General features: G+C 27.3%; 1 protein-coding gene across 1 annotated transcript; it reads right to left on the bottom strand.

The window, feature by feature from the left end:
• Positions 1–1301: 1301 nt before the first annotated feature.
• Positions 1302–14699, bottom strand: LOC112796393 (topless-related protein 2). Its single transcript, XM_025838826.3, has 22 exons — positions 14472–14699; positions 12309–12488; positions 9588–9701; positions 9089–9247; positions 8792–9000; positions 8566–8657; positions 8189–8437; positions 7991–8060; positions 6891–6964; positions 6623–6718; positions 6387–6479; positions 6154–6281; positions 5833–6070; positions 5471–5755; positions 4997–5107; positions 4718–4894; positions 4409–4537; positions 3393–3488; positions 3125–3307; positions 2844–3022; positions 2126–2247; positions 1302–1580 (listed from the first exon to the last, which is right to left on the bottom strand). The coding sequence occupies exons 1-22, from the start codon at positions 14549–14551 to the stop codon at positions 1459–1461; spliced, it is 3186 nt and encodes a 1061-aa protein (XP_025694611.1). The 5' UTR covers positions 14552–14699; the 3' UTR covers positions 1302–1458.
• Positions 14700–15035: the final 336 nt, after the last annotated feature.

The raw sequence follows: 15035 nt of genomic DNA on the forward strand, positions 1-15035 counted from the left end.
TAAATAACTATGTTGTCAAGTATGATCAAATAAAAATTTGGTAGAAAATCAAATGCATTTAATTTTACATAAAATTGATAGCTAATAGTCGTTAAATTACAATTTAATCAAATATATTAAATTATTTAATAACTCTCAACTATTAACTTCACATAGAATTAATTATATCTGAGTTTTCACTAATAAAAATATATATAGCACTCATTCGGTAAAAAAAAATAACAATAACATAGTTTCTATATGATATTAGTTCAACAACAACAACAACAATAATAATAATAATAATAATAATAATAATAAATAATAATAATAATAATATTTCATCAAGAAAGTAATTCACTTAAAACTGTTGTGAAATATTTGTTACTGTGACACTAAAATAATATAATATAAAATAATGATAAAGAAAATATTATTTATTTATTAAAAAATAATAGATAATTACATGCAAATATTCAAGTCAAAGTCAAAATTATTGTAATAATTAGGAAGCTAAATATTAATCAAATTAAAGCACTTTCTTGTTGATTTTCCATCCTTTAAAAGACACAAAAAGAAATAGTGAGAATTGCACTTGAGGAATAGCAGATGATGGCTTTGAATCCTCTACGGAGAAGAAAATGGATTTGAACAGGTGGTAGAGACAAAACCGTGACACTAGTAAAAAGAGCATTAATTAGAATAAGATAAATAATTTTTAAAATAGAACCGGCCGGGTAAATAAGATAAAATTAAATAGAATATTTTTTTTTTTGAAACAAGGAAGCTCAACACAAATTTGGAGCTGAACACAAAGAATGCGACACAAGTTGTAGACTCTACATAAAATTCAAAACAAACTATCCCAGTATTATCTCTGGCATTGCCATCAACAACCAAAAGGATCTTCACACCTCCACTTTTTATAGTTTAGAAGTGACAAGTTGATGATGTTTCCAGCACATTTAGTTTTATTCTAAAACAACCTACGATTCCTTTCTAACCAGATGTTCCACACAATTGCGAAGAAGCTTACGAACCACTTTTTTCTCACCTCTTTTCTACTAGTAGCACCTGTCCAGCTTTAAAAATGTTCCTTCAGAGAACCCGGCATAGACCACGGTTGGCCAAAATCGGATAGTAATAGATAAAGTGATTAATTTAAAAAATTTAGAGGTGTACTATATTTTTATTTAATTGATAGTTGTTCATATTATTTAAAAAAATTATTGGTTACTTAACATAACATCTTAACTTAAATACTAATAATGAAGAATATTTTAAAAATAACAATTAAATAGGTATAATAAAGGGTAGCATTGTACCAAAAAAAACAGTCATAATAATATTAATTAAGAACTAGCAAATAAATCCCAGGCAATGATAAACAATGTACAGAAACATTTGAAGCGATGATAAGTTATATAGTTATATATCATCTTTATTTTAATGATGATGATTGCGAAAAATAAAATCTAGTTATATTGTATTTGCACCACTGTTTCCATCATCAGACACTGTCTCCTCCATGGCACTGCTGCATGCTCGGCCACCGTGGCGCGGCGGTTTTCCCGCGCGTTTAAATTTTCCCATCCAGCTACCTGAATATATTTGAAAAAAACAAGGTAAAATCTTTTTTTATATACTAATTTAACAGTACTCTAAAAATGTTCATTGTCACTAACAAGACTAAAACAAATAAAATAAATGAAATATGTCAAATGTACATAAATTAACTTTGAAATAGAATTGATATGAATGTAACACATTAAAATGAGACTTGGAGTGACTATTTTTGACAGGACGTGAGAAAGTCCAATGCCATTGGATTTCTAAGTTAATCTGCTTTTCTTAAACTTCGAGAATGCTTCTTGTAGATTGCAAAATGAAAAATAATAAAAAAAGAAATTTCACATATTGCAAAAAGCTTCACATCTATATTCTTATATTTTTCCAATAAATCTCATTTTTAGTTGTTATATCAAATTTAGATCAATCATGTTAGGCATATACTAAAATCAGCCACTAGTATAAAATATATGTTAGAATATAAATACATATTAAAAATAAATTAAACCACAAATATATTTATATACTAATATATTAGTAGCTGGGAGTGAGTGAGTGAGATGGTGCCTAACAATACCATTATTTCCTCGACGAGAAGCTTGGGGCTCAATGACCTTAATAGCTCCATTGGACAGTCCAACTGCAAATTGATTCGGCTCCTGTGGATTTGCTGCAAGTACAGCCGCATACACATTTTCGCTACACAATACATCAATACAAACAATTCATACCCTACCTACGGGTACTCAATCCGGTCCAATCTGTTCGGGTAGGGTAGAGTACGGGTTTAGGGTGTACTCTACCCGCACCTCATATATAACACATATTTTATAAAAATCTCTCTATATAGTAAAGGAAGTGAGAGTTGAACCCACAACCTCTCTTATGTAATGACTTATAATAAGTGAACAACCACTAAATCAGTTAGTTAATTTAATAATTTAGAGCATTAGTTTTTTATTTTTTATGTTATTAATACGTATAAAATTCGAAATAATTGAATTTTATATTTACTTGGAAAAAATTTGATATTTCTGCGGATAGAGTAGGATAGGGTAGGATTTAGAATTTTAGGGTGCGGGTAAGGTTTAGAATTTTAGGGAAGGATAGAGTAGAATTTTAATGAAATTTTCAACCCGCAAGTAGAGTTAAGATAGGGTCCAAACCCTACCCTACCCTACTCATTACCAGCCCTAATTATAACTACCTATTTTTTTACAAGCGAGATAAGATGTTACAAATTTTACTAATCTAAAACACAATAGAATAAAAGAAAAAAAAAACATTTGAAGTACCTATTTGGTAAGTTTGGGGTCATGAGGTAAACAGATGGAGCGATACGACATCGCAGCATCAAGGTGTCAGCATTAAATATTACAATGTTGCCATCGGTAAGAGCAGTATAGATCAATTTGCCATTGCCCGAGTATGTAGCACATGATATGGAACCAGACATATGAGCCTTTGGAACCCACTGCAATAACAATAATAATCCAAACACACAAAATAGTTTCATTGACACCAAATTGAAAACATGCACTGCGATGTTTTGAGGCATAGATGCCTATATTATTACCTGCATAACCAGTTCCATTCTTGATGCATCATATAGACTTAGCACCTCGCGGTGGCATACCAGCAAGTTTATCTGATTACAGTGAAATTGCACTTGAGTATCGCCAGTTACTGGACTTTCGTCGCGCAAATACATTTTCAATGATTTCTTCAAATTCCATGTGTCAATGCTCCAAAAGAAGATCTACAAAATAAAACGCGCATGAATAATTATATTTTTAACAGATAACCTGCCAGAAAACTAGAATCGGACGATTAACCATTCATACCTGAGCATCGGCATCTGATGAAACTAAGACAGCCAGCAGCATTGAAAAAGCTAAACTAGTGATGCACTTCTCATCACCAGTCAATTTAGCTTTGACCTAAACACCAAATAATTAAGGAGGGGTATATATGATTAGAGTTTAAAATAGCGATGGATCCAAAAAAAATTTAATAATAGAGATAAAATATATATAACATGATAATTTTTATAATAAAAATATGATGTTTATATAAAAAATTAATTAATAAATTATCTATTATAAATTTATATATATATTATTTAATTTATTTTTATTATATATTTTATATTTTAAAATTTATTATGTATAAATAATTATTTTTTATGTATATATAATATAATTGTTAGTATAATGATATTTTTATAAAATATGATTAGTCTTTTGAATATCTAATTATAAATTAAAAAATTAAAATAATAATTTAAATAATAATATATAATTTAAAATTTTATTTTTTTATATTTTATATTTAAAAAGATTGAATAATTTTTCATTAACAATATAATTAAAATGTCTCATTTTTATATATATGTTGTTAAATAATTATTTAAAAATGTTTAAAACTTATCTTTTATACAGTTAGTTCCGATGTTAATGATATTTACAATTAAAAAAGTTCATTCAATTAGTATAATAATTATGAAAAAATTAAAATTAATTTCAAAAGAAAAATACTAATGAATAAATAATTTTTTTTAAATCAATTTTTAAAAAAAAATACCAATTTTATTTAAATTTGAGAATTTATTATTATAATGCACATCTAATATGAAATTTTTAAATTGACTATTAAGTGTCAAAAATTAAATAAAAATTATTATAAAATTAAATTTAATAATTTAATAGAAACAAATAAATATTATTATTATATATTATTTAAAAAAAAATTCAAATCATAGGGGGAGGCTTCAATATAAGTAAATCCGTCCCGTCCCTGGTTACAAATAAACAACAAAGTCTATTCCCAAACATTCCTTGCTTGCGGGTTAAGTAATTACCTCTTCCGACTGAATGTTGTAAATATGGATGGAGGAATCTTCCTTTCCAATTGCAACAACGTTATTATCTTGAGGGTGAAATGCAAGGCAAGTTGAACGAGGTGGTGGCGACATGAAACTCACCATTACCTGAATAACACATATGGCAATACTTTGTCACACCTCACAATCATAGTACTTTGTTCGTCACTCACATGCCATATATATTATTACTTATTAGATATAGATATATATTTTATATGATATAAAAATACAAAATCAAATATAGTCTGGTAGTAGCAAGGTGAAGATACGAGTTACATAAATTACCTTAAATGAGAGCATGTTGAAAAGTGTAAGTTTTCCTCCGCATGCTGACAAAACATAAGAATCGTTCTTTGAGATGATTGCACAAGGAATTGTGCCTTCTGAATTTTCTGGAACATCGTTTGTCATGACAAAACCGGAATTTGGTAGCCAAAGCACTGGACAAGCACTTGCCATCGCCTTTTATTCATTTAAAATAAAAGAAAAAAGTCAGTCACTCGATCAAAGTTTATATGAATATTTCAATTTAATTGTATAAGACACAGATAACTCTATGAAAACCTTTCCAGTAGGATTCAATTCAGTTCGATTCCATCGCCACAGCTTCTGAGTCCCATCGGAACCAACACCGAGAAGGCCAACTCCGTTATTCATGTAGACAAGTCGAGCAACCTTGTCGGAACAAATTAAATGTACATCCATTATTATTAATCACATATGCTAACTACTTACTTAAAAATATTTTTATGTAAAGATGATTATTCAGAACAGATACAAAAATAAATGTATAATTTAATTTGTTTTTAATATGTATTTTGTGTTTTAATTTATATTCTATCTTAAAAGCTGATTTTAATAATAAATTTTAATGTCCATCTGATATAATATAATTTAATAGTTTAGTTAAACATATTAAATTATCAAATAATCTAACAGTTGTTTTTTGGAAGACAACTTTACTTGGCGCGAGTGATCACCTAATTAATCACATATCAACCGTGCAAACTATAAAAGAATGTAAACATAAATGTATACCTTGGCTGTGGGATACATGGTATCGGGCAGAGTAATCATTTGACACTTAAGTATTTCTGGTAATTCCGTAAAAGATTTAGATCTACGAGCAGAGCTACCCTCTCCGAGTTCCAAATGAGTCATGGCTGGATTGGTATTCGCTTTGGACGAAGCCCGGCAAGACCAAGCTTGAATGGCCCTTAAGTGCTTGATGCCGTCGGCGTTAGCAAAAATCTTTACCCTGCCATCTGCGGTGGTTACAGCAAGCAGACTCCCTATCCTATTAAACCTCACCCGGGGAACACTCTGTATCCATGAACCATGATCCACCATTACAAACGTCTAGAATCAATTAAATAATTAAATTAATTAATACTACTCACAGATAAATTGCCATCAACTTGTACACTAGCTAGAATATTAGGGTTGTCCAGCTCCCAGAACTTTATCAGCTTGTCTTCGCCGGCAACCAAGAAGCGATTCTTGGTCGTGTCGAATTGCATCATGCCCATCGATTTCTTTCCTAATCCAGCATAGGTTCTCTTTATAACTCCATCATTTTCATTCCACTCAACTAGGAAAGAATCTCCATTGTTTTTACTTGTCCCGCAACAAAACAATCTGAGAGAGGATAGAGCATAATATTAAGTCAACTAATTAACGAAACAAATACTCATTATTAAGTCAGTCAGTTAAATTCTTACTTAGTTCCATCGGCGCTATAGAGCATTGTGGTGCAGTATTTTCCATGGGCATCATATTCCACTTTTGTGTCCGAGTTATCAAACAACCACGCCTTTATTTTTCCATCAACACTACTTGACAATATGTACTGCGCCCATGCATATAACATTTGTTACATTCATCAGTCCATTATTCATTCCCGTGAAAAACATACACAAGATTACAATCAATATCAGTGTTAGAAAAATTTGACCTCAACGTTTTCCTTCACATTCATACAAATAGAATAAACCGCTGCTTCGTGACCTTGGAAGTTAAACAGGTTGTGTCCGGTTAAGTCCCACACCTAATTAAGAAAACTTTCTCATAATTAGACAAGCCATTACAAATGAAACATGAAACTTTTTTTTCTAGTAGTTAGGGTTTGAGCTTTAAACTCGAATCGTATCTATAAGACCTTAGATTCAAAGCTAGAAACTTTTTCGTTACCTTTATGAGCTTATCATCCCCGCAAGTTACCATGCATAGCTGTTTGTGTGGGGAAGAAAACGCCAAATCATTGACACTGCCAACATGAGCATCAACCTATAAAAGTCAAGTATATACATTAGTAAGAAATTACATAAATCTCTATTACATTCATATCAATCATAATTATTAATCTAAATATATAAATGTATACATTAGTAAGAACATCATAAATCTCTGTTACATTCATATCAATCATATTATTAATCTAAATATATAAACGAAGTACCTCCAAATGCTCTTTTAAGTCATTAGGTGCTTGATAAGTATACAGATGAACCAAATGCTTTGTGAAAGCAACCCCTAAACACAGTTATTATAAATCATTAGCAGAAGTTTTATAAAAGACATATACTATTTTCTCTGATGAAAAGTTTAAATGACATTTTCTTCTTTTCGGTTTGTAAATGTTTTTTTTGTATATAATTAAAAAATATTAATATAAAATATATATTTATTATATTATCTTTGTTTGTAAATTTTTTTTCTTGTATAACTAAAAAATGATTAATATAAAATATATATTTATTACTAATATAATAAATTTTACTTTTAATCATGAAATATATAAAAAATATAAATTAAATATTTTTATAATAATTTAAAAGATTGTATATTATTATTTAAATTAACTCAATATTATTACTAATTTATATATATTTATAATAATTATTAAATGATATTTTAATTAAATAAATTTAAATATATTTTATTTTAATTTTATATTATTATTATTTAAGTTAACCAAATATTATTATTAACTTATATATCAATAGAATGATTATTAAAAAGTATTTTCATTAAAGAAAAAAATTTGAAATCAACCATTTTTATTTATATTGAACAATATTTTTAATTAGCGTTGGATTTATATTAGACTTCTTTTTGTTTAGGGAGAGACTCTTTTCATCAAATACATTGTGTTATCTAAGTATTTTTTATTAGAAATAATATAGACTTAATTATAATTAATTTTATATAATAAAAGTACATAAAAAGTACATAAATATAATTATCTAATAAATATTTTTTAGGTTTATAATCTAAAAAGTTTTTACTTTAAAATTTTAGAGTAAAAATCTAAAAAATATTTATTAAACTTTAAAAATATTTACATAAATATGATTACACTTTATGTATTCTTATTAATTACAATTGAACTTATATTATTATTAATGAAAAATATCTAAAAAAACATTGAAATATACATTCTTTTAATCTTATAAAATAATATTTTATAAATAGAAAAGAAAATATTATCTTCATATCTCTCCAGTTTTAATTCTCATTGTCCTTATCCTTGATTAACAAAAACATAAATGCATTTACCAAGATATTTGCCGTCAGCGCTCCATGATACACGGCAAACGGATACATTCGAGTCTTTGGCATACGCAGCCTGTACAACCGTTTACAATTATTATTGCTAAAACTCGGTAGTAAATATATATGCAACCTTCCAAAAAAATTAAAAATAAAAAAAATATTTATGAAAGAGAGAGAAATTGAAGTGTTAAATTAGTAAACCTGAAATAAGACCGAGCAAGTAGCACTGTTCCAAATGGCAAAAGGCTTTAAGATTGGCCTCTCATTGCGTCCTACTTCCCAGAATGAAATTTCACCACTTGCAGTTCCGATAAGAAGTGAGGAATGAAGAGAAGGATGAAAATCCATGCTTGTAACTGTTGATCCTTGATTCAATGTACAAAACAGCGTTCTAGTAAGGTCGTCAAGAGACCGAGGGACTTGTTGACGGACCACCAGAGAATTCGTCGCCTGTATACATTATTTGGATGCTTTAAATTCATCGAGACAAATAATAACAAAAAGAAAATATATTCGACACCTATTCGCAAGCCTTTGTCATGGAAATAAAAAATAAAAAATTATAATAGAATAAGTACCTCGGTTGCTTGTGGAACAGATCGCAACCGTTTTCCTCGCTGCTCGTTATTCATAGGAGTAGGTGGTGTCCTGGAATGCTTCAATGCAGACACTACAAGGATTTAACATAAAAATATTAAAAATATATTCATACATATACCTCTATCTTTAAGGTTTAAAGTTTTAAAATAAATGATTTCACGGCCACAATATAAATTTAAAGGTGGAGAAATTCATTTTCATTACCTAAGGTTTGGTTCAGGGGAACAGACGTCCCGGCCCCAGTCGCAGCCGCAACCGCAGAAGGATTAACAGCTGCCGGGACTGATGGTGACCTTGGCGTGCTTGAGCTTGCACCGGCCGGACCGGGAGGAGAGCATGTGTGGTCAACGAACAGAGTCCTTATGTCCGGATTTGGCTTTGGGTTCTTGCAGAGCTGATGCTGCCAATTCAGACTTGTATAGATACAGAGAAGTCAAGTCAATCAAAGAAGTCACCAACACTAAAACATATTACTATTTTCTTACGGAAATTATTTACTACCTCTGATTAATAAGTGTTCGTAACCTTGATGGCTTCAATGAAGGAAATACAAGCTTGTCATTCAAACGGGGATTTGCTTCAATCAGTTTCTTAAGCTCTACTATCATTGTTTTCCTAGCTGTTTTGGTATCCCCATATTTTGATAACTGTTCATTATCCCTGCCATTATTCATCAATCAAAACCCATTAATTTTTATTCGTGGTGCATGCTACTAATTAAATTAACAATAAAGTATACCTTTTCTCTGGATGTTTGTAATTTTATTAAAAAATACTTTTAACGTTTAATTTTATTTAATTTTATTGCTAATATTTTTAAATTGTGTCAAAATTATCCTTAAAAATTTTTAATTTTATCTCTGGTATTTTACATGAAGTTAATATCTAAGAATAATTTTAACATAAATAAAAAATGTTAGAAATAAAAATAAATACAACTAAATATTAAAAATATCTTTAAAAATATTCACAAATATTAGGTTAAAAAAATATATGTTACCTAAAGTTTTCAAGGGTTAACAGATATGTGATTTCTCTGTATAATTCTTCATTGTATGTTTGGAACACTTTCAAATCCTTCCCCAGTATTTCAAGAGCCCTTGTCTTCTCCTTACTACAAATTAAATGAAATTGTTCCGGTTAGATTGAGGTAAAACAAATCCAAACAAATAAATTAATATTTGGTTTTTAAAATTTTAATTTTAAGAAAATCTGAACAGATTAATTTTAATACCACAACATTACAACTTAAGCAATTCCAATATCAAATTACTTCTACCGAGTATATAAACAAAAATACACATAAAAAATTTGTAGAAGAAATAAAAGTACACTCAAAATTAGTTAATTTTGTTAAAATTATTTTGTTTAAATTAATTTTAAGTAAAGTATTGTTTTTATCTTCAACGTTTGGGGTAAGTCTTACAATTGACTCAATGTTATCCTGATTTTAGAAATCTATTAACAGAATTGACGGGAGAAAAAATTGAGACGATTTTGAAACGTATAGGACAAACACGTTGGGGACAAAAATGATACATAGAAATAAATTTTAATTTTATCATTTAATAATATCAATTTTTTATGGTACATAGTTATTCAATTATTTTTTAGTCACATCTAAATAAATCATACTTAATCACATTAATTTTATTCTAAATAAATTTATTTTTTATAATTTTACTCTTAAAAATTTTTATTCATCATAAAATGTTTGTAGGATGATTAGTACCTAAACTTGTGGGAGAAAAAATGATACTTATACAATAAAGTAATGTGATTCTAGTCATTTTACAAACATTTCATGTTGAGTAAAAATCTTTAAAAGTAAAATTATAAAAAAATAAATTTATCTAGAATCAAAGTAATGTGATTAAGTGTAATTTATTTAAATGTGATTAAAAAATAATTGAATAACTATATACAGTAAAAGATTGATATTAGTGAAGGATAAAATTAAAATTTATTTCTATGTATCGTTTTTGTCCCTAACCGTTTTCGTCCTATTTAAGTCCCTAACGTTTTAAAATCGTCTCAATTAATCAATTTTAAAACGTTAGGGATTTAAATAGAACGATTCAAACATTAGGGACAACTTTGAGACTTATCCCAAACGTTGAGGATAAAAATTAAAAACGATATTTACTCTTAATTTTATATCTTAAATTATAAATTTTAAACTTTAAAATTAATTAATGTTGACTAACTAAAAATTAATTCTTTATATATTTTCAAATATTATAAAATTGTATGATATACTTCAAAAATTATTTATGCTTCTGTTTTTAACATTTTACTGGTCTAACATAAAATTGCAACGATATATTTAATCATTCTCAAATCTCAATCCAACGGTTTAAGAAATCATTTTCTATTTGCTTTTATCTCTGAATTCTCAAATAAGTGCATATACAAACAGATTGAATATAGTCACCAAAAAAAAACAGATTGAATATAAAGTCACCAAAGAAAAGAGTGATTGAATATAAAATCTTTTAGTTATTTTAAAATATTTGAAATATAAGTTTTGTCCACTACTTTATAGTCTTTCAAGTATATTTTTTTATCAAAAATATTTAGTAATAAAAAAATATTAATCAAATAAGACAATAAATAAATAAAAATTAAATAGACAAATTTAAATTATTTGGACTAATTATTTTTTATCTTCCTATCATCATACTTTTTTATTTACCCTAATTCTAATATAAACAACATAATTCATTGAATATTAAGTACTCGTAACAATCAACACTAGATATCATGTAGCAAAGCATTCAAACAACATGAAAAATGAAAACATGAATTTAAGAAGGGTTTGTAACTATTTAATAAAAGATTCGGACGGTTCAAGTGAGGCTATAATTAGAAAAAGAATATAACCCAATATTCAAGTCGACCAATTAAATTACCTAAACCAAGCGAATTCATTGTAATGGTTTGGTAAAAATCTATAGAATTTATCGAATTTATTGGTCTGATCACTTAAGACACCTATCTTTAATTTTAAAAAAATTATTATATCAAATATGTTTGGTACGTATTGACAAGTATTGTAATAGGCTTGCTAGTTCATCCTTCAAATTGTGTTCCTAAGCTTGTTGATTGTTCACTTAAATAATGATGTTTTGTTGAAAACAAGTTAAAACTTTATCAAAAAAATTATTTATTTTACAAATTAATTACTTTATTTCCCTATTTTTCTTAAGTAAAAATAACAGTATAAATACTAATATTTTTCTCAACTAAAAATAAAGCATTATTATATTAATTTAAAAAAAAAGTGAAAATTAGATGCAGTAAAACAATTAAATGATTTAAATAATTTAACTAAATTTTTATTTAACGGTTCTCAGTTATTAACTTCATGTGAAGTTGACTGCAATTGAATTTTCATCTTTAAAAAATAATGTTTCATTAATTTTAATTTTAAAAATATCAGCTTCTATCTACATAATGGTAACATATATAAACAATAAATTTGGAATAAAAATAAGTTTCTTTTGGGTCGTTTGACACAAATTTTCTTTTAAAAAAAAATATATATAATAAAAATCTATTAAATATTTAACACAATTTAACACAATCCATGCATCTTCGCATCTTAATTATTATCTTTATATAAAATATTTTCGTATAAATAATCACATATAAATATATACACAAACAACAATGTGAATGAAAGTAGTAGTAGAATGAAAACACAAATAATATAATAAACCTGTCCAAGGCTTCGAGATATTTCTGCTTCCTTATTTCAAAGCACATTTTCATGGAGTAACGGTTGTCAGTCAATTTGGTGAAACCAGATAGGTAATTCTCAACTATTTCCCACTCTCCGTTCAGTGCTTTCTCTTCAAAGTACTTCATATCAAAGAAGTATCCAGATTCCTGCTGCAACCTACATCACACGCAAACAACAAACAAAAAACAATAATAACAATCGCAGTCAATTCCCAATTTACTAATTATTTTATAAATGACATCATTAATAATTCTCTTAATTGACATAATTATTATTTCAATTTATGGGTACGACTTTGTTAGAGGATAATGAAAATTAATTAATAATTATTAATAAAAAAATGTATACCAAAAATTTAAATTTGTACGTTCAATCATTTTAATAACTATTTTTTTTTATTCTCCTAAATTTATTTCTGGGAGAGTTTTCTTTTTACGGGGGTTCATGTATCTTATGGGTGTTGTCAGCCCCAAGATATCAAAAAAATGTGGGACTCAATTTAGTAGTCATATTTCTTTTTTTTTTTCTCTTCTTTAGGATGTATATTAATATCTAGGAAAAAATCTGGATTCCATCCACATTCAACATATCATCATATCGAATTAAATTTGTGTTTTTGAGTTTCGGATCTAACCTGACTAAAAAAAAATAGCATTTTTTGAAAGAATAAAAAAACTTTTTTTCATTATTTTTTTAAATTTGGTTACTTCTAAAATATTATTAAATAATATTTTTTAAATAATAAAAAAATAAAACAACCAAACATAGACAATCATATCCAGAATTAGAACAAAACAAAATAGAGGTGAGGGCCACAAAGCAACCAGGATTAGGAATTAAATGCAAGTAAAACAAAAAAAACAGACTAGCGGCAAAAAATGCAGGAAAACTGCGGGCTTTCTGGCATGGTGACAAACGAGGCCAGAAGAGTGAGGAATGACTAACGGTGAGCCATCTAACCTTTAGCATAGTGATGACAGGGGATCTACGATGGTGGTCGGTGCATCATTAAAACTAGTGATGAGAGGTACTTAAGGGGACGCAGGGCCAAAATGGAAGAGAGTGAAAAATAGGATTAGTGATGATATTTGAAGTAGGGTTACGTTACATTCACAGAGTACAAATATTTTTATTTATTTATAATATTTTTTAATTATTTAATTAATCAACACGCAAATATATCTATAAAATCTAATAATCAAATCAGATCTGATATAAGTGTAAATGGACTAATATCTGTAAAGTTCAGACCAAATACAGATTTATTTACCCATTATCACAATGAGCAGGTGAAATACATAAAAAAAGAACAAACAACACGAATAAATATACAATAACAAATAATCAGTAAGATGAGAGACAAATGAAGCAAAGCAGAGAAGATATATCATTAGTGAGCAACAAAGACGGAAAAGAAGTAGAATAATACATGAGTAAGATCATGGATTGGAACAGAACAAAGAAGCCACGAAAGATTAGAACAAGTAGAAAGACAAAATCAAAGAATAGAGGAAAGATTGATGCATACAAAAAAGGTTAAAGCTAAAACATTTTTATTTTTATTTTTTTAAAATTTATCAGATACATGTATAACATTTAAATTTGATATATCGTCCATTCTAAGGGCAAATACATAAATTAATATTCAATAGATCTGAATATCAAATTCTATCAAAGAAAATTGGATCAATACCAAATTAAAATTTCATATTGGTCGATTATATATGTTGTTCTACAACTCATAAGCTAAAGTATAAAATTATTTTTATTTTCTCAATAAACAAAAATTGAATTATGTTCTCCCATTAAAATTTTTTTATTTGTGTATTTTTTACAAGAATTTTCAGTAAAGACCAAGTTTTAAATTAAAAAGATTTAAAAAAATTTATTCATTAATTATTTTTTTGTACTCATAAAATTTCTCTCTTTTACTTCTTAAGTTTATTAGTAATTCAATAATGTATCAGATACAAATTATGTCTAGATGCATAAATTGCAAATGAACCTTAAAAATATATAAAAGACACATATTATTAAAAATAACAAATATATTATGCCTTAACTATGGTACACAATACAATCATACAGAAATAAAATTATATATGTAAATATTTTGAAGAAAAGGAGAACGGTGTTTACTTGTGAATAGTGTCCTTCAAGTTCTCTTCTTGAAAGAATTGGAGAATGAGAAACACCAATTCTCTGCTTAAGGATGACATTTTGTCTCACCCTTATTACAGTAAAAACTATCACAACACCCACTAAAATGAAGAAATGAAATCTAGAATTTTAAAAATTGAAAAACCAAAGATAAATTATAAACACTGTTTAAAAAAAATTCAAAAAGACTAATTAAAAAGAAAAAAAGAAAAACACAAAAGAGAACTAAAATAAGAAAAAGAAAGAGAAATTAAAATATGCAAGAGAAAGAAAGAGAAAAGAGATGTTATGTCTTAACTCTTAAGTGAATGATATTGTTATGCTCTCAAGTCTCAACCAGGTGTTTTATAGTGATTTTTTTTTTCCAAAAATTTATCAGTGATAAGACATGGTACTTATAAAAATTTTGATAAATATTTGTACTTATTATTTTACTAAAATGACATGAGCATAGTAATCAGCAACAAATAAACAATTGTACTATTTTGTTGCAATTTTTTATTTTAAATTTTGTACCGTAAAATGACATAATCTCTCAATAAA

This window comes from Arachis hypogaea, chromosome 4 (assembly GCF_003086295.3).
Source record: "Arachis hypogaea cultivar Tifrunner chromosome 4, arahy.Tifrunner.gnm2.J5K5, whole genome shotgun sequence".
Taxonomy (NCBI): Eukaryota; Viridiplantae; Streptophyta; class Magnoliopsida; order Fabales; family Fabaceae; genus Arachis; species Arachis hypogaea.